Genomic DNA, 25,524 nt, shown 5'->3' on the forward strand with positions numbered 1-25,524 from the left:
GATGAGCGGTGATTTTCACGCATCACTTGTGCGTTGCGTGAAAATCGCAGCATGTTCTATATTCTGCGTTTTTCACGCAAAGCAGGCCCCATAGAAATGAACAGGGATGTGTGAAAATCGCAAGCATCTACATTCACACATGGTTGCTAAGGAGACAAGGGATGGGTTACCAGGGACCCCAATTACTTTATTATTTTCCATTATAACATGGTTATAATGGAAAATAATAGCATTCTTTAATTCTGAATGCTAAGTAAAAGGTCCATTGTGGGGTTAAAAATAAAAAAAAATGCAACTCACCTCATCCACTTGATCGCATAGTCGAGCTCGTCTTCTTTCTTCTTCTTCTTGCAGAACCTGGCTGGAAAAGGACCTTCAGTGACGTCATCGCGCTCACCATGTGGTGAGCGCGGTGATGTCAGCGCAGGTCCTGCTGAATGAATATAGAAGGTTCTTCTATCTTCATTCAGCAGGACCGGCGCTGACGTCACCGTGCTCACCACGTGGTGAGCGCGATGACGTCACCGAAGGTCCTTTTCCAGCCAGGTCCTGCAAGAAGAAGAAGAAAGAAGACGAGCTCGACTATGCGACATCCCACATCTTTTTCCCCCAGCAAAGGTCACACCCTAGGCCCTTTAATCTGAGAGGGTCCAAAAGGTCCACATGTCCCATATGAGTAGACCAGTGCTGTACACCACACATGATAGTTCATGGCCCTGTTAGGTATTTTACATTGGAGCCCAGGTGCGTGAAGTTAGTCATCTAGATTTAGGAAGGTTTTCTAATAAAGACATGTTTCCGCTCAGTCAAACCATAAGTTATATGACTATAGATCTTGAAACTGGCACTGGTGTTAAGAATAACAAGAAGAGACTCCATCCTCCTGATCTATCTCTGATATAGGCCTCTTTCCCACGGGCGTGTGCGCCCCGTTGCCGTATTGCAGACCGCATTTGTGGATCCGCAATACACGGGTGCCCTTCCGTGGGCATTCCTCATCACGGATGCGGACCCATTCACTTCAATGGGTCCGCAAATCCAGAGATGCGGAATGGTGCGGAATGGAAGCACGGAACAGAACCCTATGAAAGCACTACGGAGTGCTTCCGTGGGGTTTCGTCCCGTACTTCCGTTCCCCAAAAAGATAGAACATGTCCTATCATTTTGCGGAACGGCCGGATCGCGGAACCAATCAAGTGAATGGGTCCGCGATCCGCTGCGGCTGCCCCACGGACTGTGCTCCTGCATTGCGGCCCGCATTATGTGGGCTGCAGCACGACCATGGGGCACACACGCCCGTGGGAAAGAGGCTATAGTCTTTGTAGTTCTTATGTGACATATAGGCAGGTAAGGAATGGGAAATGAAATGCTGCAGTCAAGAATTTTTGTATATTTTTCATGGAGGGGGAGTAGGGAGAGAAAGTGAAGGCAGAAATGGGGAAGGGAAGTTTTTTTTAAAGTTTTTTTGTTTTTGGGGAAGGGTTAAAATTTTCATTTTTTTTTTTTTTCCTGGCAGGTGGCAGTACAGGATGGTGCTTGACGGTTCGCCTTCACACTGGCTCTTTTTCCAGAGGCTCTCTAGATTTCATTTTCCTCCAGAACATGCAGATGCTGAAAAAAGAAAATCTATCAGTTATTTGATATTTGCTACTTACATGTCAGCTCTGAGTGAAATGTGTGCACAGATCCTCCAATGTTTTTTCTTACATTAGCTGCTTATCAGTCCACTGACATTATAACATGTCTGGCCTTGTAATATGCGCCAAATTTATCATGAAGCGTTCAGTATTGTGATAAATCTGGAGCATCCAGTGACTGCCTGGACTAAGTTTACACTGTGTAATGTGTAATATTTATCTAAAATACTACGCCTGTTCCACAGAGTATCTTATAGATGCTACCTACCATATGCCAGCGATCAGCATGATGGTGACGGAGCCGGCCACAGATATTGCTATGAGGGAAGCATTGTTGTTCTGTAGCTCCTCTAGAAGTGGCGGCTCAGGCGCTGTGATGTCAAGCACATCAGGAAGTGTAGGGCGAGGATGGTATTTTTTTGTCGCCTGTTCCGATTCGCTGATAACTAAATGAAGAAAACAATTACATTAATAGTTAATTCCATGAAGAGAACGATAATGACATTGTAGTGTATCTTATACATGAAAGAACATGAAATATATGTCAGAATATCAGAATCGTCTGCATCATGGAGGCTCAGAAGCACTGTCAAAACCAAAAGTGGCTCCAAAATACAGAAATGGCTAAAATCTTTCCATTATAGGTTTTTTCCTTACAAATACTAATGTAAAATAGCCCCACGTTATAGGTGACAATTCAGATTTTCAGAACTAGATCCTTTCTCACTAATTATCACCCACAAGTAGATATGAATCCCGTGTATCTAAGAATTACCACTCAGCATAGTGCCAGTAATAATATGTCCTTACCTGCCACGTTATAGGTGATCTTACTCACTGGCACCTCAGAGTCCAGGATGGTGGTACACGTGTACCGTCCGGAGTCCCCCATCTGTACGCCCTTGATCACTAGATAGGGCTCCCGGGTGATTTTGGGATTGTGTTCACGAGGCTATAGAAAAAATATGGAGAATTATCAGAGCCTCAGATATCACAACTATTTATAATATAATATTTGTAATTTACATAGTCATATCATTAAGACAAAAATTTAGAAAATTGCTGATGATAATTTGCTGACATGACAGAAAGTCTGATTTTAGACCATATTGAGCAGCCTGGTGATGATATTGGGTGAAAGGACTTTCTGCTAAGTGGTTTTTGAGTAATGAAAGGAATACGTTTGGGAAGCGCTGCCTTAAGATTATGGTCGTAAAACTCAAACTGAACAATCTCCCAATTTTACCCTGCATTGTACTTACCAGGGTGAACACGTTGTTATAGGTGTCCTCCAGCCTTGCGTACCATTCAAAAGTACAGTCCAGAATTAGTTCTTCATATTCTGGGATTTTTATATTTATCTCTAGAAAAACAGGAAAATGAAAGAAGATATTATAGAAGTAATTGTGTAGATATTCTGTCCTACATTTAGGGGTTGTCTCAATAACACGTCTCCTTCTATAAGACCTAATAGGAAATACGGCCATCATAGAGGAGACTGATAGTAACTGGTTATATTCTGCTATCTCCTCACCTCCACAGTTTACAGTCTCTGCCAGGTGAGACTTGTGATCTTTACATGGAGAGCAGGACCGTCCAGTTTTCAGATCTGAGAAAAGAAGAAAGAAATGAAATGTGAGCCGAGCATTAAAGACACTTATAATATTAGAATAAATATGATAATCATGTGCTGGTATCTATCACCCCTCTGTCACCTGCACATGGACAGGATACTGTACAGGCTGCCACAAATCACCCTTCTAGCCTGCTTATGGACTGAATCATATTAATGTAAATATCCTCCTGCTTTGGGAAGTCTGGTGTATACCAGTGACTGGTATATTTAGTGTACGGTGAGGATTTGGGGTCCTATATATTTACTAATGTACTATATGAATGTAGATATAAGAATAGAAACTTCTACTTTACCGAAACATCTGTTGGAGGTGCACAGGCAGCTGCATCTCTCCAAGTAGTCTGTGAAAAGAGGAGACATCATATAATAGTCAGCGAGTGCTGTGGAAAGTGCCTATGTAGTGCTGCTCACCTCTGTATAATAGGCACAGTACCCACAGTTTACACACACTAGTGGGAAAGGTCCATTGGCATGCATTATATAGTGTAATTCTAGTTACTCTGGCCTATGATAAAAATCTTATACTGTACCTTGATTTTTTGGAGGGCCCCCGGCGCAGACAACCTTCTCCTCGGCGCAGGTCTGACAGTTGATGTAGGTTTGCACCATTAATCCTGGGGAAATGCACTTGTGTTATAACCGTCCATTCTTATAGATAATAATATATAATAATAATAATAATAATGACAAGAAGCTGAATCTGGTATAAAATGTACTTACCACAGCTGTCTGCACCTGAGGAATGGAGAAGAAAGAAGACATTACTGACCGCTCTCATTGTCACACTCAGAAACCTCTAATCTCTGGGTCTCCTTATTATTACATGATGTCAGTGCCTCTGTGTTTGTCACTTTGTTTTCTAGATTTCCATTGACAGAAATCTCTGAGCCGCCCCAGAACGGTCCGGGCCTCTATAGAACGCAGCAGCTCCTAGTGCAAACATTCCTGGCAGCCAATCAGGTGCTGGCTTTCATATGTCCAGTACAGGGTAGGAGATAACAGCAGTGATCTGATTGGTGGCTGTGGGGATCTCTAGTTTGGGTCTACATTACTATTACTACAAGAGGCCTGTGTGTGTAATACATTTATATGTCATATTATAGCAGGTGTTATATCTAGAAGAACTCACCTTGTTTATTTGGACACCTCCCTAAAAGTGAGAAATGAAGAAAAGCAGAATTACTAATAGAGAACAATAGAGAACAGAAATCCCCTGTATATGAGGGCTCTATCTATAACACAAAAGAAAACTGCACGCATAGCAATTCCCAGTATAGAACATTTTATTACAATCGCTCCCTCCTGTCACTAGGCTGTAGGGAAAGGAAAACAAGTTGAAAACATCCTCTCTGACAACCTACCAGACACGTAGAAGATAAGTACAATGGTAGACAGAAGAAGATTCCACTTACGTTGGTTTGAGTCCTGGACGATAACCTTGAGCTTTTCTTTGAGTCGCTGGAAATGGAGTCCAATGGAGTCCAAAGCTGGATCTCTAAGATATATAAAGAGGAGAAGAATGAGAGTCCGATCCCCTCATCTATCAGTCTGAGCCCCCAACACACTAATTCCTATTAATAAGAGAAGTAGAATTTCCACCTACGTATAAAATATTGTACTTACCCTTAAAATCTATATCCTGGATGACGTCCACAGATTTTTTATATTCAGACGCAATTTCGGATATAGCATATTTATCTGGAAGGAAAATAATGGTACAATAATTATCTATCTATCTATAGATTATATGAAATTAAGATAATAGTAATAGTATAAGTACCCAGTATGCCGACTTCATCCTCAAGGTAGTTCAGGACTTTTTTCTCGGTGACTTTGGCAAACCGCTTGATGTTGACATAGGCTTCTATTGAGTCAATGTCATCGACTTGGCTTTTGATAAAGGTGTTGAATTCTTCCATAGCCATTTTCCCTCTGGAGTCGCATGGTATGCAACAGAGAGACTGTCCGATGAAGGCAGATGTTACGAGCAGTAGAAGCCACATGGTCTGGATAGAACCAGACATCTTTAGTAAAATCGCTTCCTGTAGCAAATAATCACTAAGGACGCAAGAGAGCAGAACTATGTCCCACTGAGAAGACAACAGCACTGCACAGATTACAGCATCAGGCGCCGGTTAAGAGACAATGTCTTTATGACATCATCAGAATATGCAAATGAGGCTCTGAAACAAGCAATTGGATTGGTGGAAAATGGGATTATGACATCATATGCAAATAATTCTCTGGAACGTGAGATGTTTGAGGGAGAAAATAAGAATGTTCACTTAAAAAACATTTTTTTTAAGCCACAACTAATACATATCATGACATTCTTTACAGAATATACATATCAGGCATGGGTAACAGAACATGTACCACCCGTATATTCCACTGTATGATGTTATCGGAATTTGAAAATGAGGCTCTGAAACACAAAAGTTATTGGATTGGTGGAAAATGTAATTGTGTCATCATTATATGAAATATGCAAGTTATGTTCTGCTAGTGTTGGGCAATATACCGGTATCCACAATATAATGCAATATTAAAAAACGGTAATATGACGATATCATCGTTTCTTAAGTATCGAGGTATTTAATGACATCATAGGGGTGGCCGCTTCCATTATAGGTAGGTATGGAAGACCTATAATGAAAGCTGGTGGTTAAGGACTGACTCACGTGGTCTTCTCTTAATCTTGAGGCTGGCAAACGTCAGAACGTAGCTGTCTGTGTCACAGCGACATCACCTAGCATATGGGCGCCGCGGCTGACTTCACAGCAACTGCCAGTGCGGAGCTAGGCTGATGCTCTGCCTCACTCCTGTGTCCTGCTGCCAGGCTGCTGAGTGGGGCCATCATCTGTCAGTCAATGCCAGGGGCCTTCTAGCTGCTGCCCTCAGCTTCAGCCTGCCTCACTTGTCCACCCAGGCCCTCAGCTGCCCTGGACTGATGGTGGTACATGCTGCCCAAGTAATATACTGTATATTCAGGGGCGTAGCTAGAAATGACTGGGCCCCATAGCAAAAAAAATATTATGGGCCCCCTCCCGGATCTCCCACCCCCACATACCTCTCAAACCTCGCCGCCACATCCGCAGGTCCTCATGCACTTACGACGGTTACGTGTAGGACTGAGCACAGACAGTTGGTCACTGGCAACGCATTTGTGCCAGTGTAGGAAATGTATGACTCTAAATGTCTGTGTATTTAAGTAGGACTAGTCAGAACTGCCATCCAGACTGCGGGACCACTCCAGGGGTCAAGTCCTGAGAAAAAAGTGTGGGAACTCCCTCAAGATCCACTGCCACCCCTCCCCCCTCAGAAAATTCAGTGCAACGTAAAACATAAACAAAAACTGGAATTTGCACTATACTGTATGTCTGTTCAGACATAATTCGTCTCTTTCATATTATAAGCTCCCCTTATATAGAATTTACTTACAGTTCTGAAGACTCAGGGGTGCTGACAGGCTTGGCCTCACGGGTGCTGGCAGGCTTGGCCTCACGGGTGCTGGCAGGCTTGGCCGCAGGGGTGCTGGCAGGCTTGGCCTCAGGGGTGCTGGCTGGCTTGGCCTCAGGGGTGCTTTGCAGGCTTGGCCTGAGGGGTGCTGGCTGGCTTGGCCTGAAGGGTGCTGGCTGGCTTGGCCGGGCAGAAGGAGTGTGGGAGACTGTGAGGCCTTTTTTCTCCAAGCTGCTCCGGAAAAAAAATATTTTTAATTATACCTCAGGTCAGACCACCAATCAGACCCCCAATGTTAATCAGACCTCAGCTAACAGCCCCAATAAGATCCCCAATGCTAATAAGACTCCAATAAGACCTCAGATAACACCTAAGCTCAGACCCCAATATGAATGACCCCCAATCAGACCTCAGATAAGAGCCCCATGCCTTATAACAGCCCCTAGTAGCCTTATAGCAGCCCCCAGTAGCCTCATAGCAGCCCCCAGTAGCCTCTCCATCAGCCCCCAGTGCCTCTCACCAGCCCCCAGTGCCTCTCGCCAGCCCCCAGTGCCTCTCCATTAGCCCCCAGTGCCTCTCACCAGCCCCCAGTGCCTCTCACCAGCCCCCAGTGCCTCTCACCAGCCCCCAGTGCCTCTCAATCAGTCCCCAGTGCCTCTCAATCAGCTCCCAGTGCCTCTCACCAGCAGCCCCCAGTCAATGCCTCTCCATCAGCCTCCAGTGCCTGTCAATCAGCCCCCAGTGCACCCTCCCCGGTATTAAAATCATTGGTGGGCAGTGCACCCTCCCCGGTTTTAAAATCATTGGTGGGCAGTGCGCCCTCCCCCCCTCACCTGTATTAAAATCATTGGTGGGCAGTGCGCCCTCGCCGGTATTAAAATCATTGGTGGGCAGTGCGCCCCCTCCAGTATTATAATCACTGTTGGGCAGTGCAAGCCCTCCCCCCAGCATTAAAATCATTAGTGGGCAGTGCGCCCTCCCCTCGGAAATAAAATCATTGGTGGGCAGTGCGCCCCCCCCAGTATTATAATCATTGGTGGGCAGTGCAAGCCCTCCCCCCAGTAATAAAATCATTGGTGGGCAGTGCGCCCCCCCCAGTATTATAATCATTGGTGGGCAGTGCAAGCCCTCCCCCCCAGTATTATAATCATTGTGGGCAGTGCACCCTCCCCCAGTATTATAATCATTGGTGGGCAGTGCAAGCCCTCCCCCCCAGTATTATAATCATTGTGGGCAGTGCGCCCTCCCCCAACCCCCCCCCCCCCCAACATTGGTGGCAGTTCCAATCGGAGTCCCAGCAGTGTGTAATGCTGGGGCTCCGATCGGTTACCATGGCAGCCAGGACGCTACTGAAGTCCTGGCTGCCATGGTCAGTTAGTCAGCAGAATACTTACTTGCGCGGTGGCCGCCGGGCGCTCCTTCTTCTTGTAACTTACAGGTCTGTGCGGCGCATTGCTTATTCTTATAGCAATGTGCCGCACAGAACTGTGATGAGTTACAAGAAGGAGGAGCGCCCGGCGGCGACAGCGCATGTAAGTATGCTACAGAGTAACTGGCCATGGCAGCCAGGATTTCAGTAGCGTCCTGGCTGCCATTACACTGCTGGGACTCGGAACTGCCGCTGCAACCAATGATGGGGGGGGGATCGGGGAGGGGGTAAGGCCGCATCCTCAGCAGGCGGACCGGGCCCAGTGGCACTGCTATAGCGATGCTGCCCGCTGTTACATCTATCTCTCCTGGAGGGGGCCCCATGGGCCCCTCTGACTTAGGGGCCCGGTCGCAATTGCGACCCCTATAGCTACGCCACTGTGTTTATTATGTATATGTACTGCAATGTGATGTTCCAATATCTGCACTGTATACTCGTGCATCACATTACTAGTACATCACATAACATGTTACATGTTATATATTACACATATAAGGCCACTGCATTTGCAGATATTGATGAGCTATATTCATGATGGGTCATCAATATCAGATTGGTGGGGGTCTGAATCTGATTAGCTGATTCATGCAGCCACTGCTCCAGAAATTATACTGTGTACGGAGCACAGCACAGCTCTGTGTATGGTATAGCGGCCATGCATTTGCACTGAAGCTCAACTCCTATTTAAGGGAATGACAGCTGAATGTCATGGATGAGATTTGCAGATAGCTGGAACTTATAAATAAACGAGCGACTGGCTTGATCCCACACTAAGGAGCTATTAGGTGAGCCCTAAAAAAACCCTAACAGCTCTCTCTGACTGCTATGCACATACAAGGGTCTCGATGGTAGACGATTGCATGCCCACGTACCTAAGCCTGTGTGACACCTGAAAACCCTATAATAGTGAGGGAGTCAGGGTCACCTAGAATCAAGCCAGCAAGCAAACACAATAAAGTAAAGGACTTATCTGAGCAAACAGCAGACGAAGCCTCCAGCAGTGAACACCTAATCCAGGAAGTAGTATAAACCGCAAAGTGAGGCAGTATGGGAGGGAATATAAAGGAAGACGATTATGTCTAAATAAGTGACACCTGACAGAAGGAAAGGAGATGAGAAAGTGAAACCAAAACAAAGAACATCATACAAGAGGTAGAGAAGAACGTCTGCCAGACCTTCTCACAGAAGTGGCGGTGACAGTAACCCTCCCTCTACGGGTGGACTCCGGACACTCAGAGCACACCTTCTCAGGATGAGACCTATGGAAAGCCCTAATGAGACGAGTGGCCTTAATGTCCGCCACTGGGACCCACATCCTCTCCTCAGGACCATAACCCTCCCAATGAACGAGGTACTGGAGAGAACCGCGGATAATGCGAGAATCCACAATCCTAGAGACCTGAAATTCAAGATTACCATCAACAATAATCGGAGGAGGAGGCAAAGAAGAGGGTACAGTGGGTTGGACATAAGGTTTTAATAGGGACTTGTGAAAAACATTATGGATCTTCCAAGTCTGAGGAAGTCGGAAGACAACGGGATTGATGACGGACAAGATCTTGTAAGGCCCAATAAACTTAGGACCCAACTTCCAGGAGGGAACCTTCAGTTTGATATTCTTTGTGGACAACCACACCAGATCACCCACATTCAGGTCCGGACCAGGCACACGTCTCTTATCCGCCACACGCTTATATCTCTCAGTCATCCTCTTCAGATTACCCTGAATCTTTTGCCAAATAATCGACAAAGACGAGGAAAATCTCTCCTCATCAGGTAAACCAGAAGACCCCTCTCCAGAGAATGTCCCAAACTGCGGATAAAACCCATATGCACCAAAAAATGGTGACTTATCAGAGGACTCCTGGCGATGGTTATTTAAAGCAAACTCAGCAAGGACAGGTGCACTCTGCGGTCTTACTAAACCCTCAAACTGATTTTAAAATTGAGAGATTAGCCAACATATCCTACGGTGTAGGACATGTCTGAGCCCGAGCACCGCGCCAAGGTTTCTCAAGTAGCTCGGGGACCTAACACTCACCTACCTGGGCCTATGTGGGCAATACCAGGAGCCAGTGGGCAAATTACAGGAGCATGAGTGACTCCTCCCTCCTCCCATTGCTAGCATGGTCACATGCCGATCGGTTACCATGGCAGCCAGGACGCTACTGAAGTCCTGGCTGCCATGGTCAGTTAGTCAGCAGAATACTTACTTGCGCGGTGGCCGCCGGGCGCTCCTTCTTCTTGTAACTTACAGGTCTGTGCGGCGCATTGCTTATAGCAATGCGCCGCACAGAACTGTGATGAGTTACAAGAAGGAGGAGCGCCCGGCGGCGACAGCGCATGTAAGTATGCTGCAGAGTAACTGGCCATGGCAGCCAGGATTTCAGTAGCGTCCTGGCTGCCATTACACTGCTGGGACTCGGAACTGCCGCTGCAACCAATGATGGGGGGGGGATCGGGGAGGGGGTAAGGCTGCATCCTCAGCAGGCGGACCGGGCCCAGTGGCACTGCTATAGCGATGCTGCCCGCTGTTACATCTATCTCTCCTGGAGGGGGCCCCATGGGCCCCTCTGACTTAGGGGCCCGGTCGCAATTGCGACCCCTATAGCTACGCCACTGTGTTTATTATGTATATGTACTGCAATGTGATGTTCCAATATCTGCACTGTATACTCGTGCATCACATTACTAGTACATCACATAACATGTTACATGTTATATATTACACATATAAGGCCACTGCATTTGCAGATATTGATGAGCTATATTCATGATGGGTCATCAATATCAGATTGGTGGGGGTCTGAATCTGATTAGCTGATTCATGCAGCCACTGCTCCAGAAATTATACTGTGTACGGAGCACAGCACAGCTCTGTGTATGGTATAGCGGCCATGCATTTGCACTGAAGCTCAACTCCTATTTAAGGGAATGACAGCTGAATGTCATGGATGAGATTTGCAGATAGCTGGAACTTATAAATAAACGAGCGACTGGCTTGATCCCACACTAAGGAGCTATTAGGTGAGCCCTAAAATAACCCTAACAGCTCTCCCTGACTGCTATGCACATTCAAGGGTCTCGATGGTAGACGATTGCATGCCCACGTACCTAAGCCTGTGTGACACCTGAAAACCCTATAATAGTGAGGGAGTCAGGGTCACCTAGAATCAAGCCAGCAAGCAAACACAATAAAGTAAAGGACTTATCTGAGCAAACAGCAGACGAAGCCTCCAGCAGTGAACACCTAATCCAGGAAGTAGTATAAACCGCAAAGTGAGGCAGTATGGGAGGGAATATAAAGGAAGACGATTATGTCTAAATAAGTGACACCTGGCAGAAGGAAAGGAGATGAGAAAGTGAAACCAAAACAAAGAACATCATACAAGAGGTAGAGAAGAACGTCTGCCAGACCTTCTCACAGAAGTGGCGGTGACAGTAACCCTCCCTCTACAGGTGGACTCCGGACACTCAGAGCACACCTTCTCAGGATGAGACCTATGGAAAGCCCTAATGAGACGAGTGGCCTTAATGTCCGCCACTGGGACCCACATCCTCTCCTCAGGACCATAACCCTCCCAATGAACGAGGTACTGGAGAGAACCGCGGATAATGCGAGAATCCACAATCCTAGAGACCTGAAATTCAAGATTACCATCAACAATAATCGGAGGAGGAGGCAAAGAAGAGGGTACAGTGGGTTGGACATAAGGTTTTAATAGGGACTTGTGAAAAACATTATGGATCTTCCAAGTCTGAGGAAGTCGGAAGACAACGGGATTGATGACGGACAAGATCTTGTAAGGCCCAATAAACTTAGGACCCAACTTCCAGGAGGGAACCTTCAGTTTGATATTCTTTGTGGACAACCACACCAGATCACCCACATTCAGGTCCGGACCAGGCACACGTCTCTTATCCGCCACACGCTTATATCTCTCAGTCATCCTCTTCAGATTACCCTGAATCTTTTGCCAAATAATCGACAAAGACGAGGAAAATCTCTCCTCATCAGGTAAACCAGAAGACCCCTCTCCAGAGCATGTCCCAAACTGCGGATGAAACCCATATGCACCAAAAAATGGTGACTTATCAGAGGACTCCTGGCGATGGTTATTTAAAGCAAACTCAGCAAGGACAGGTGCACTCTGCGGTCTTACTAAACCCTCAAACTGATTTTAAAATTGAGAGATTAGCCAACATATCCTACGGTGTAGGACATGTCTGAGCCCGAGCACCGCGCCAAGGTTTCTCAAGTAGCTCGGGGACCTAACACTCACCTACCTGGGCCTATGTGGGCAATACCAGGAGCCAGTGGGCAAATTACAGGAGCATGAGTGACTCCTCCCTCCTCCCATTGCTAGCATGGTCACATGCTGGAGGTAACTGGTGAGTTGTTTGTGAGTCGGCCTCATGCTCCTGTAATTTGCCCACTGGCTCCTGGTATTGCCCACATAGGCCCAGGTAGGTGAGTGTTAGGTCCCCGAGCTACTTGAGAAACCTTGGCGCGGTGCTCTGGCTCAGACATGTCCTACACCGTAGGATATGTTGGCTAATCTCTCAATTTTAAAATCAGTTTGAGGGTTTAGTAAGACCACAGAGTGCACTTGTCTTTGCTATTATTTTGTTATATTGTTATATTGATTTTCTTGGACGCCCAACCAGTGCACTGAAATAGACAGTGCACTGTGTCAAAGAACGAGTGAGCAAACCAACACATGGGACGCCACGTGGGCCGCCAAACGAAAAGGAACTACACTACTTGACTTAGGGCTCATGCACACGACCGTTGTTTAGCGGTCCGTTTTTCCTGGATCCGTTGTTCCATATCTATTTTTTTTCTCTGATTTAAGTCCTCTTCTGTTTCGTTATTCCACAAAACATATCCGTATGGTTTCCTTATGCAATACGTTTTTTGCAGATCGGAAACAGTAAGGCCCCTTTCACACGGGCAAGAATTCAGCGCGGGTGCAATGTGTGAGGTGAACACATTGCACCCGCACTGAATCCGGACGAATTCACTTCAATGGGGCTGTTCAGATGAGCGGTGATTTTCACGCATCACTTGTGCGTTGCGTGAAAATCGCAGCATGTTCTATATTCTGCGTTTTTCACGCAAAGCAGGCCCCATAGAAATGAACGGGATGTGTGAAAATCGCAAGCATCTACATTCACACATGGTTGCTAAGGAGACAAGGGATGGGTTACCAGGGACCCCAATTACTTTATTATTTTCCATTATAACATGGTTATAATGGAAAATAATAGCATTCTTTAATTCTGAATGCTAAGTAAAAGGTCCATTGTGGGGTTAAAAATAAAAAAAAATGCAACTCACCTCATCCACTTGATCGCATAGTCGAGCTCGTCTTCTTTCTTCTTCTTCTTGCAGAACCTGGCTGGAAAAGGACCTTCAGTGACGTCATCGCGCTCACCATGTGGTGAGCGCGGTGATGTCAGCGCAGGTCCTGCTGAATGAATATAGAAGGTTCTTCTATCTTCATTCAGCAGGACCGGCGCTGACGTCACCGTGCTCACCACGTGGTGAGCGCGATGACGTCACCGAAGGTCCTTTTCCAGCCAGGTCCTGCCAGAAGAAGAAGAAAGAAGACGAGCTCGACTATGCGACATCCCACATCTTTTTTCCCCAGCAAAGGTCACACCCTAGGCCCTTTAATCTGAGAGGGTCCAAAAGGTCCACATGTCCCATATGAGTAGACCAGTGCTGTACACCACACATGATAGTTCATGGCCCTGTTAGGTATTTTACATTGGAGCCCAGGTGCGTGAAGTTAGTCATCTAGATTTAGGAAGGTTTTCTAATAAAGACATGTTTCCGCTCAGTCAAACCATAAGTTATATGACTATAGATCTTGAAACTGGCACTGGTGTTAAGAATAACAAGAAGAGACTCCATCCTCCTGATCTATCTCTGATATAGGCCTCTTTCCCACGGGCGTGTGCGCCCCGTTGCCGTATTGCAGACCGCATTTGTGGATCCGCAATACACGGGTGCCCTTCCGTGGGCATTCCTCATCACGTATGCGGACCCATTCACTTCAATGGGTCCGCAAATCCAGAGATGCGGAATGGTGCGGAATGGAAGCATGGAACAGAACCCTATGAAAGCACTACGGAGTGCTTCCGTGGGGTTTCGTCCCGTACTTCCGTTCCGCAAAAAGATAGAACATGTCCTATCATTTTGCGGAACGGCCGGATCGCGGAACCAATCAAGTGAATGGGTCCGCGATCCGCTGCGGCTGCCCCACGGACTGTGCTCCTGCATTGCGGCCCGCATTATGTGGGCCGCAGCACGACCATGGGGCACACACGCCCGTGGGAAAGAGGCTATAGTCTTTGTAGTTCTTATGTGACATATAGGCAGGTAAGGAATGGGAAATGAAATGCTGCAGTCAAGAATTTTTGTATATTTTTATTTTTTTTTATTTTTAAGGGAAAAAGGGGAGGGAAGAAAGGGGGAAGGGAAGAGAATTTTTTATTTTTTGGGAAACATTTTTTTATTTTTATTTTTTCATGGAGGGGGAGTAGGGAGAGAAAGTGAAGGCAGAAATGGGGAAGGGAAGTTTTTTTTAAAAGTTTTTTTGTTTTTGGGGAAGGGTTAAAATTTTCATTTTTTTTTTTTTTCCTGGCAGGTGGCAGTACAGGATGGTGCTTGACGGTTCGCCTTCACACTGGCTCTTTTTCCAGAGGCTCTCTAGATTTCATTTTCCTCCAGAACATGCAGATGCTGAAAAAAGAAAATCTATCAGTTATTTGATATTTGCTACTTACATGTCAGCTCTGAGTGAAATGTGTGCACAGATCCTCCAATGTTTTTTCTTACATTAGCTGCTTATCAGTCCACTGACATTATAACATGTCTGGCCTTGTAATATGAGCCAAATTTATCATAAAGCGTTCAGTATTGTGATAAATCTGGAGCATCCAGTGACTGCCTGGACTAAGTTTACACTGTGTAATGTGTAATATTTATCTAAAATACTACGCCTGTTCCACAGAGTATCTTATAGATGCTACCTACCATATGCCAGTGATCAGCATGATGGTGACGGAGCCGGCCACAGATATTGCTATGAGGGAAGCATTGTTGTTCTGTAGCTCCTCTAGAAGTGGCGGCTCAGGCGCTGTGATGTCAAGCACATCAGGAAGTGTAGGGCGTGGATGGTATTTTTTTGTCGCCTGTTCCGATTCGCTGATAACTAAATGAAGAAAACAATTACATTAATAGTTAATTCCATGAAGAGAACGATAATGACATTGTAGTGTATCTTATACATGAAAGAACATGAAATATATGTCAGAATATCAGAATCGTCTGCATCATGGAGGCTCAGAAGCACTGTCAAAACCAAAATTGGCTCCAAAATACAGAAATGGCTAAAATCTTTCCATTATAGGTTTTTTCCTTACAAATACTAATGTAAAATAGCCCCACATTATAGGTGACAATTCAGATTTTCAGAACTAGATCCTTTCTCACTAATTATCACCCACAAGTAGATATGAATCCCGTGTATCTAAGAATTACCACTCAGCATAGTGCCAGTAATAATATGTCCTTACCTGCCACGTTATAGGTGATCTTACTCACTGGCACCTCAGAGTCCAGGATGGTGGTACACGTGTACCGTCCGGAGTCCCCCATCTGTACGCCCTTGATCACTAGATAGGGCTCCCGGGTGATTTTGGGATTGTGTTCACGAGGCTATGGAAAAAATATGGAGAATTATCAGAGCCTCAGATATCACAACTATTTATAATATAATATTTGTAATTTACATAGTCATATCATTAAGACAAAAATTTAGAAAATTGCTGATGATAATTTGCTGACATGACAGAAAGTCTGATTTTAGACCATATTGAGCAGCCTGGTGATGATATTGGGTGAAAGGACTTTCTGCTAAGTGGTTTTTGAGTAATGAAAGGAATACGTTTGGGAAGCGCTGCCTTAACATTATGGTCGTATAACTCAAACTGAACAATCTCCCAATTTTACCCTGCATTGTACTTACCAGGGTGAACACGTTGTTATAGGTGTCCTCCAGCCTTGCGTACCATTCAAAAGTACAGTCCAGAATTAGTTCTTCATATTCTGGGATTTTTATATTTATCTCTAGAAAAACAGGAAAATGAAAGAAGATATTATAGAAGTAATTGTGTAGATATTCTGTCCTACATTTAGGGGTTGTCTCAATAACACGTCTCCTTCTATAAGACCTAATAGGAAATACGGCCATCATAGAGGAGACTGATAGTAACTGGTTATTTTCTGCTATCTCCTCACCTCCACAGTTTACAGTCTCTGCCAGGTGAGACTTGTGATCTTTACATGGAGAGCAGGACCGTCCAGTTTTCAGATCTGAGAAAAGAAGAAAGAAATGAAATGTGAGCCGAGCATTAAAGACACTTATAATATTAGAATAAATATGATAATCATGTGCTGGTATCTATCACCCCTCTGTCACCTGCACATGGACAGGATACTGTACAGGCTGCCACAAATCACCCTTCTAGCCTGCTTATGGACTGAATCATATTAATGTAAATATCCTCCTGCTTTGGGAAGTCTGGTGTATACCAGTGACTGGTATATTTAGTGTACAGTGAGGATTTGGGGTCCTATATATTTACTAATTTACTATATGAATGTAGATATAAGAATAGAAACTTCTACTTTACCGAAACATCTGTTGGAGGTGCACAGGCAGCTGCATCTCTCCAAGTAGTCTGTGAAAAGAGGAGACATCATATAATAGTCAGCGAGTGCTGTGTAAAGTGCCTATGTAGTGCTGCTCACCTCTGTATAATAGGCACAGTACCCACAGTTTACACACACTAGTGGGAAAGGTCCATTGGCATGCATTATATAGTGTAATTCTAGTTACTCTGGCCTATGATAAAAATCTTATACTGTACCTTGATTTTTTGGAGGGCCCCCGGCGCAGACAACCTTCTCCTCGGCGCAGGTCTGACAGTTGATGTAGGTTTGCACCATTAATCCTGGGGAAATGCACTTGTGTTATAACCGTCCAATCTTATAGATAATAATAATAATAATGACAAGAAGCTGAATCTGGTATAAAATGTACTTACCACAGCTGTCTGCACCTGAGGAATGGAGAAGAAAGAAGACATTACTGACCGCTCTCATTGTCAGACTCAGAAACCTCTAATCTCTGGGTCTCCTTATTATTACATGATGTCAGTGCCTCTGTGTTCGTCACTTTGTTTTCTAGATTTCCATTGACAGAAATCTCTGAGCCGCCCCAGAACGGTCCGGGCCTCTATAGAACGCAGCAGCTCCTAGTGCAAACATTCCTGGCAGCCAATCAGGTGCTGGCTTTCATATGTCCAGTACAGGGTAGGAGATAACAGCAGTGATCTGATTGGTGGCTGTGGGGATCTCTAGTTTGGGTCTACATTAATAATACTACAAGAGGCCTGTGTGTGTAATACATTTATATGTCATATTATAGCAGGTGTTATATCTAGAAGAACTCACCTTGTTTATTTGGACACCTCCCTAAAAGTGAGAAATGAAGAAAAGCAGAATTACTAATAGAGAACAATAGAGAACAGAAATCCCCTGTATATGAGGGCTCTACCTATAACACTGCAATAATACAAAAGAAAACTGCACGCATAGCAATTCCCAGTATAGAACATTTTATTACAATCGCTCCCTCCTGTCACTAGGCTGTAGGGAAAGGAAAACAAGTTGAAAACATCCTCTCTGACAACCTACCAGACACGTAGAAGATAAGTACAATGGTAGACAGAAGAAGATTCCACTTACGTTGGTTTGAGTCCTGGACGATAACCTTGAGCTTTTCTTTGAGTCGCTGGAAATGGAGTCCAATGATGTGAAGAAGCTGGATCTCTAAGATATATAAAGAGGAGAAGAATGAGAATCCGATCCCCTCATCTATCAGTCTGAGCCCCCAACACACTAATTCCTATTAATAAGAGAAGTAGAATTTCCACCTACGTATAAAATATTGTACTTACCCTTAAAATCTATATCCTGGATGACGTCCACAGATTTTTTATATTCAGACGCAATTTCGGATATAGCATATTTATCTGGAAGGAAAATAATGGTACAATAATTATCTATCTATCTATAAATTATATGAAATTAAGATAATAGTAATAGTATAAGTACCCAGTATGCCGACTTCATCCTCAAGGTAGTTCAGGACTTTTTTCTCGGTGACTTTGGCAAACCGCTTGATGTTGACATAGGCTTCTATTGAGTCAATGTCATCGACTTGGCTTTTGATAAAGGTGTTGAATTCTTCCATAGCCATTTTCCCTCTGGAGTCGCATGGTATGCAACAGAGAGATTGTCCGATGAAGACAGATGTTAAGAGCAGTAGAAGCCACATGGTCTGGATAGAACCAGACATCTTTAGTAAAATTGCTTCCTGTAGCAAATAATCACTAAGGACGCAAGAGAGCAGAACTATGTCCCACTGAGAAGACAACAGCACTGCACAGATTACAGCATCAGGCGCCGGTTAAGAGACAATGTCTTTATGACATCATCAGAATATGCAAATGAGGCTCTGAAACAAGCAATTGGATTGGTGGAAAATGGGATTATGACATCATATGCAAATAATTCTCTGGAACGTGAGATGTTTGAGGGAGAAAATAAGAATGTTCACTTAAAAAACATTTTTTTTAAGCCACAACTAATACATATCATGACATTCTTTACAGAATATACATATCAGGCATGGGTAACAGAACATGTACCACCCGTATATTCCACTGTATGATGTTATCGGAATTTGAAAATGAGGCTCTGAAACACAAAAGTTATTGGATTGGGGGAAAATGTAATTGTGTCATCATTATATGAAATATGCAAGTTATGTTCTGCTAGTGTTGGGCAATATACCGGTATCCACAATATAATGCAATATTAAAAAACGGTAATATGACGATATCATCGTTTCTTAAGTATCGTGGTATTTAATGACATCATAGGGGTGGCCGCTTCCATTATAGGTAGGTATGGAAGACCTATAATGAAAGCTGGTGAAGGCTTAAGGACTGACTCACGTGGTCTTCTCTTAATCTTGAGGCTGGCAAACGTCAGAACGTAGCTGTCTGTGTCACAGCGACATCACCTAGCATATGGGCGCCGCGGCTGACTTCACAGCAACTGCCAGTGCGGAGCTAGGCTGATGCTCTGCCTCACTCCTGTGTCCTGCTGCCAGGCTGCTGAGTGGGGCCATCATCTGTCAGTCAATGCCAGGGGCCTTCTAGCTGCTGCTCTCAGCTTCATCCTGCCTCACTTGTCCACCCAGGCCCTCAGCTGCCCTGGACTGATGGTGGTACATGCTGCCCAAGTAATATACTGTATATTCAGGGTCGTAGCTAGAAATGACTGGGCCCCATAGCAAAAAAAAAATTATGGGCCCCCTCCCGGATCTCCCACCCCCACATACCTCTCAAACCTCGCCGCCACATCCGCAGGTCCTCATGCACTTACGATGGTTACGTGTAGGACTGAGCACAGACAGTTGGTCACGGGCAACGCATTTGTGCCAGTGTAGGAAATGTATGACTCTAAATGTCTGTGTATTTAAGTAGGACTAGTCAGAACTGCCATCCAGACTGCGGGACCACTCCAGGGGTCAAGTCCTGAGAAAAAAGTGTGGGAACTCCCTCAAGATCCACTGCCACCCCTCCCCCCTCAGAAAATTCAGTGCAACTGAAAACATAAACAAAAACTGGAATTTGCACTATACTGTATGTCTGTTCAGACATAATTCGTCTCTTTCATATTATAAGCTCCCCTTATATAGAATTTACTTACAGTTCTGAAGACTCAGGGGTGCTGACAGGCTTGGCCTCATGGGTGCTGGCAGGCTTGGCCTCACGGGTGCTGGCAGGCTTGGCCTCACGGGTGCTGGCAGGCTTGGCCTCAGGGGTGCTGGCTGGCTTGGCCTCAGGGGTGCTTTGCAGGCTTGGCCTGAGGGGTGCTGGCTGGCTTGGCCTGAAGGGTGCTGGCTGGCTTGGCCGGGCAGAAGGAGTGTGGGAGACTGTGAGGCCTTTTTTCTCCAAGCTGCTCCGGAAAAAAAATATTTTTAATTATACCTCATGTCAGACCACCAATCAGACCCCCAATGTTAATCAGACCTCAGCTAACAGCCCCAATAAGATCCCCAATGCTAATAAGACTCCAATAAGACCTCAGATAACACCTCAGCTCAGACCCCAATATGAATGACCCCCAATCAGACCTCAGATAAGAGCCCCATGCCATATAACAGCCCCCAGTAGCCTTATAGCAGCCCCCAGTAGCCTCATAGCAGCCCCCAGTAGCCTCTCCATCAGCCCCCAGTGCCTCTCACCAGCCCCCAGTGCCTCTCGCCAGCCCCCAGTGCCTCTCCATTAGCCCCCAGTGCCTCTCACCAGCCCCCAGTGCCTCTCACCAGCCCCCAGTGCCTCTCAATCAGTCCCCAGTGCCTCTCAATCAGTCCCCAGTGCCTCTCAATCAGCTCCCAGTGCCTCTCAATCAGCTCCCAGTGCCTCTCACCAGCATCCCCCAGTCAATGCCTCTCCATCAGCCTCCAGTGCCTCTCAATCAGCCCCCAGTGCACCCTCCGCGGTATTAAAATCATTGGTGGGCAGTGCACCCTCCCCGGTTTTAAAATCATTGGTGGGCAGTGCGCCCTCCCCCCCCTCACCTGTATTAAAATCATTGGTGGGCAGTGCGCCCTCGCCGGTATTAAAATCATTGGTGGGCAGTGCGCCCCCTCCAGTATTATAATCACTGTTGGGCAGTGCAAGCCCTCCCCCCCAGCATTAAAATCATTAGTGGGCAGTGCGCCCTCCCCTCGGTAATAAAATCATTGGTGTGCAGTGCGCCCCCCCAGTATTATAATCATTGGTGGGCAGTGCAAGCCCTCCCCCCAGTAATAAAATCATTGGTGGGCAGTGCGCCCCCCCCAGTATTATAATCATTGGTGGGCAGTTCAAGCCCTCCCCCCCAGTATTATAATCATTGTGGGCAGTGCGCCCTCCCCCAACCTACCCCCCCCCCCCCCCAATATTGGTGGCAGCGACAGTTCCAATCGGAGTCCCAGCAGTGTAATGCTGGGGCTCCGATCGGTTACCATGGCAGCCAGGACTCTACTGAAGTCCTGGCTGCCATGGTCAGTTAGTCAGCAGAATACTTACTTGCGCGGTGGCCGCCGGGCGCTCCTTCTTCTTGTAACTTACAGGTCTGTGCGGCGCATTGCTTATGCTTATAGCAATGCGCCGCACAGAACTGTGATGAGTTACAAGAAGGAGGAGCGCCCGGCGGCGACAGCGCATGTAAGTATGCTGCAGAGTAACTGGCAGCCAGGATTTCAGTAGCGTCCTGGCTGCCATTACACTGCTGGGACTCGGAACTGCCGCTGCAACCAATGATGGGGGGGGGATCGGGGAGGGGGTAAGGCCGCATCCTCAGCAGGCGGACCGGGCCCAGTGGCACTGCTATAGCGATGCTGCCCGCTGTCACATCTATCTCTCCTGGAGGGGGCCCCATGGGCCCCTCTGACTTAGGGGCCCCGTCGCAATTGCGACCCCTATAGCTACGCCACTGTGTTTATTATGTATATGTACTGCAATGTGATGTTCCAATATCTGCACTGTATACTCGTGCATCACATTACTAGTACATCACATAACATGTTACATGTTATATATTACACATATAAGGCCACTGCATTTGCAGATATTGATGAGCTATATTCATGATGGGTCATCAATATCAGATCGTTGGGGGTCTGAATCTGATTAGCTGATTCATGCAGCCAGTGCTCCAGAAATTATACTGTGTACGGAGCACAGCACAGCTCTGTGTATGGTATAGCGGCCATGCATTTGCACTGAAGCTCAACTCCTATTTAAGGGAATGACAGCTGAATGTCATGGATGAGATTTGCAGATAGCTGGAACTTATAAATAAACGAGCGACTGGCTTGATCCCACACTAAGGAGCTATTAGGTGAGCCATAAAAAAACCCTAACAGCTCTCCCTGACTGCTATGCACATACAAGGGTCTCGATGGTAGACGATTGCATGCCCACGTACCTAAGCCTGTGTGACACCTGAAAACCCTATAATAGTGAGGGAGTCAGGGTCACCTAGAATCAAGCCAGCAAGCAAACACAATAAAGTAAAGGACTTATCTGAGCAAACAGCAGACGAAGCCTCCAGCAGTAAACACCTAATCCAGGAAGTAGTATAAACCGCAAAGTGAGGCAGTATGGGAGGGAATATAAAGGAAGACGATTATGTCTAAATAAGTGACACCTGGCAGAAGGAAAGGAGATGAGAAAGTGAAACCAAAACAAAGAACATCATACAAGAGGTAGAGAAGAACGCCTGCCAGACCTTCTCACAGAAGTGGCGGTGACAGTAACCCTCCCTCTACGGGTGGACTCCGGACACTCAGAGCACACCTTCTCAGGATGAGACCTATGGAAAGCCCTAATGAGACGAGTGGCCTTAATGTCCGCCACTGGGACCCACATCCTCTCCTCAGGACCATAACCCTCCCAATGAACGAGGTACTGGAGAGAACCGCGGATAATGTGAAAATCCACAATCCTAGAGACCTGAAATTCAAAATTACCATCAACAATAATCGGAGGAGGAGGCAAAGAAGAGGGTACAGTGGGTTGGACATAAGGTTTTAATAGGGACTTGTGAAAAACATTATGGATCTTCCAAGTCTGAGGAAGTCGGAAGACAACGGGATTGATGACGGACAAGATCTTGTAAGGCCCAATAAACTTAGGACCCAACTTCCAGGAGGGAACCTTCAGTTTGATATTCTTTGTGGACAACCACACCAGATCACCCACATTCAGGTCCGGACCAGGCACACGTCTCTTATCCGCCACACGCTTATATCTCTCAGTCATCCTCTTCAGATTACCCTGAATCTTTTGCCAAATAATCGACAAAGACGAGGAAAATCTCTCCTCATCAGGTAAACCAGAAGACCCCTCTCCAGAGAATGTCCCAAACTGCGGATGAAACCCATATGCACCAAAAAATGGTGACTTATCAGAGGACTCCTGGCGATGGTTATTTAAAGCAAACTCAGCAAGGACAGGTGCACTCTGCGGTCTTACTAAACCCTCAAACTGATTTTAAAATTGAGAGATTAGCCAACATATCCTACGGTGTAGGACATGTCTGAGCCCGAGCACCGCGCCAAGGTTTCTCAAGTAGCTCGGGGACCTAACACTCACCTACCTGGGCCTATGTGGGCAATACCAGGAGCCAGTGGGCAAATTACAGGAGCATGAGGCCGACTCACAAACAACTCACCAGTTACCTCCAGCATGTGACCATGCTAGCAATGGGAGGAGGGAGGAGTCTGCGAGTCCCACTCAAGACTTGCTGATAAGGCCCAGGCCTCACAGGTGCACCTAAATGTAGCCTGTAGATGGAAAGCAGGCACATTTAAATTGGAGTTTATACACCTCCAGGAATCTCTATATATACAAACTTAAAAGAATGGCGTGGTATTAAACAAGCAGGACGTGCTCAAACCCACATGCAGTTGTGCATATATATAGGGGAGCAGATCCTGCACTTGTGGCCCATTGCTAATGACGATCCCCAGCAAAAATGCATACAGTGGAGGATGACCGCAGTGAACCACAAGTACCACAATAGACATCCTACACAAGATAGCAATTACAGGAGCATGAGTGACTCCTCCCTCCTCCCATTGCTAGCATGGTCACATGCTGGAGGTAACTGGTGAGTTGTTTGTGAGTCGGCCTCATGCTCCTGTAATTTGCCCACTGGCTCCTGGTATTGCCCACATATGCCCAGGTAGGTGAGTGTTAGGTCCCCGAGCTACTTGAGAAACCTTGGCGCGGTGCTCTGGCTCAGACATGTCCTACACCGTAGGATATGTTGGCTAATCTCTCAATTTTAAAATCAGTTTGAGGGTTTAGTAAGACCACAGAGTGCACTTGTCTTTGCTATTATTTTGTTATATTGTTATATTGATTTTCTTGGACGCCCAACCAGTGCACTGAAATAGACAGCGCACTGTGTCAAAGAACGAGTGAGCAAACCAACACATGGGAAGCCACGTGGGCCACCAAACGAAAAGGAACTACACTACTTGACTTAGGGCTCATGCACACGACCGTTGTTTAGCAGTCCGTTTTTCCTGGATCCGTTGTTCCGTATCTATTTTTTTTCTCTGATTTAAGTCCTCTTCTGTTTCGTTATTCCACAAAACATATCCGTATGGTTTCCTTATGCAATACGTTTTTTGCAGATCGGAAACAGTAAGGCCCCTTTCACACGGGCAAGAATTCAGCGCGGGTGCAATGCGTGAGGTGAACACATTGCACCCGCACTGAATCCGGACGAATTCACTTCAATGGGGCTGTTCAGATGAGCGGTGATTTTCACGCATCACTTGTGCGTTGCGTGAAAATCGCAGCATGTTCGATATTCTGCGTTTTTCACGCAAAGCAGGCCCCGTAGAAATGAATGGGGATGTGTGAAAATCGCAAGCATCCACATTCACACATGGTTGCTAAGGAGACAAGGGATGAGTTACCAGGGACCCCAATTACTTTATTATTTTCCATTATAACATGGTTATAATGGAAAATAATAGCATTCTTTAATTCTGAATGCTAAGTAAAAGGTCCATTGTGGGGTTAAAAATAAAAAAAAATGCAACTAACCTCATCCACTTGATCGCATAGTCGAGCTCGTCTTCTTTCTTCTTCTTTCTTCTTCTTCTTGCAGAACCTGGCTGGAAAAGGACCTTCAGTGACGTCATCGCGCTCACCACGTGGTGAGCGCGGTGATGTCAGCGCAGGTCCTGCTGAATGAAGATAGAAGGTTCTTCTATCTTCATTCAGCAGCACCGGCGCTGACGTCACCGTGCTCACCACGTGGTGAGCGCGATGACGTCACCGAAGGTCCTTTTCCAGCCAGGTCCTGCAAGAAGAAGAAGAAAGAAGACGAGCTCGACTATGCGACATCCCACATCTTTTTCCCCCAGCAAAGGTCACACCCTAGGCCCTTTAATCTGAGAGGGTCCAAAAGGTCCACATGTCCCATATGAGTAGACCAGTGCTGTACACCACACATGATAGTTCATGGCCCTGTTAGGTATTTTACATTGGAGCCCAGGTGCGTGAAGTTAGTCATCTAGATTTAGGAAGGTTTTCTAATAAAGACATGTTTCCGCTCAGTCAAACCATAAGTTATATGACTATAGATCTTGAAACTGGCGCTGGTGTTAAGAATAACAAGAAGAGACTCCATCCTCCTGATCTAT

General features: G+C 45.9%; 1 protein-coding gene and 1 long non-coding RNA gene across 2 annotated transcripts; both read right to left on the minus strand.

Annotated features, from left to right (window-relative positions):
* Positions 1-1,497: 1,497 nt before the first annotated feature.
* Positions 1,498-5,198, minus strand: LOC121005651 (izumo sperm-egg fusion protein 1-like). Its single transcript, XM_040438422.1, has 12 exons — positions 5,054-5,198; positions 4,897-4,971; positions 4,686-4,766; positions 4,403-4,423; positions 3,994-4,008; positions 3,804-3,887; positions 3,567-3,614; positions 3,172-3,246; positions 2,900-3,000; positions 2,448-2,589; positions 1,906-2,083; positions 1,498-1,611 (listed from the first exon to the last, which is right to left on the minus strand). Exons 1-12 carry the CDS (start codon positions 5,196-5,198, stop codon positions 1,551-1,553), a joined length of 1,026 nt encoding a protein of 341 aa, XP_040294356.1. The 3' UTR covers positions 1,498-1,550.
* Positions 5,199-15,327: 10,129 nt separating this feature from the next.
* LOC121005219 lies at positions 15,328-16,231 on the minus strand. The gene is made up of 3 exons (XR_005779892.1): positions 16,201-16,231; positions 15,749-15,890; positions 15,328-15,384 (listed from the first exon to the last, which is right to left on the minus strand). It is a non-coding gene; the product is annotated as an uncharacterized LOC121005219 (long non-coding RNA).
* Positions 16,232-25,524: the final 9,293 nt, after the last annotated feature.

The sequence above is a fragment of the Bufo bufo genome, chromosome 6, assembly GCF_905171765.1.
Source record: "Bufo bufo chromosome 6, aBufBuf1.1, whole genome shotgun sequence".
Lineage (NCBI taxonomy): Eukaryota > Metazoa > Chordata > Amphibia > Anura > Bufonidae > Bufo > Bufo bufo.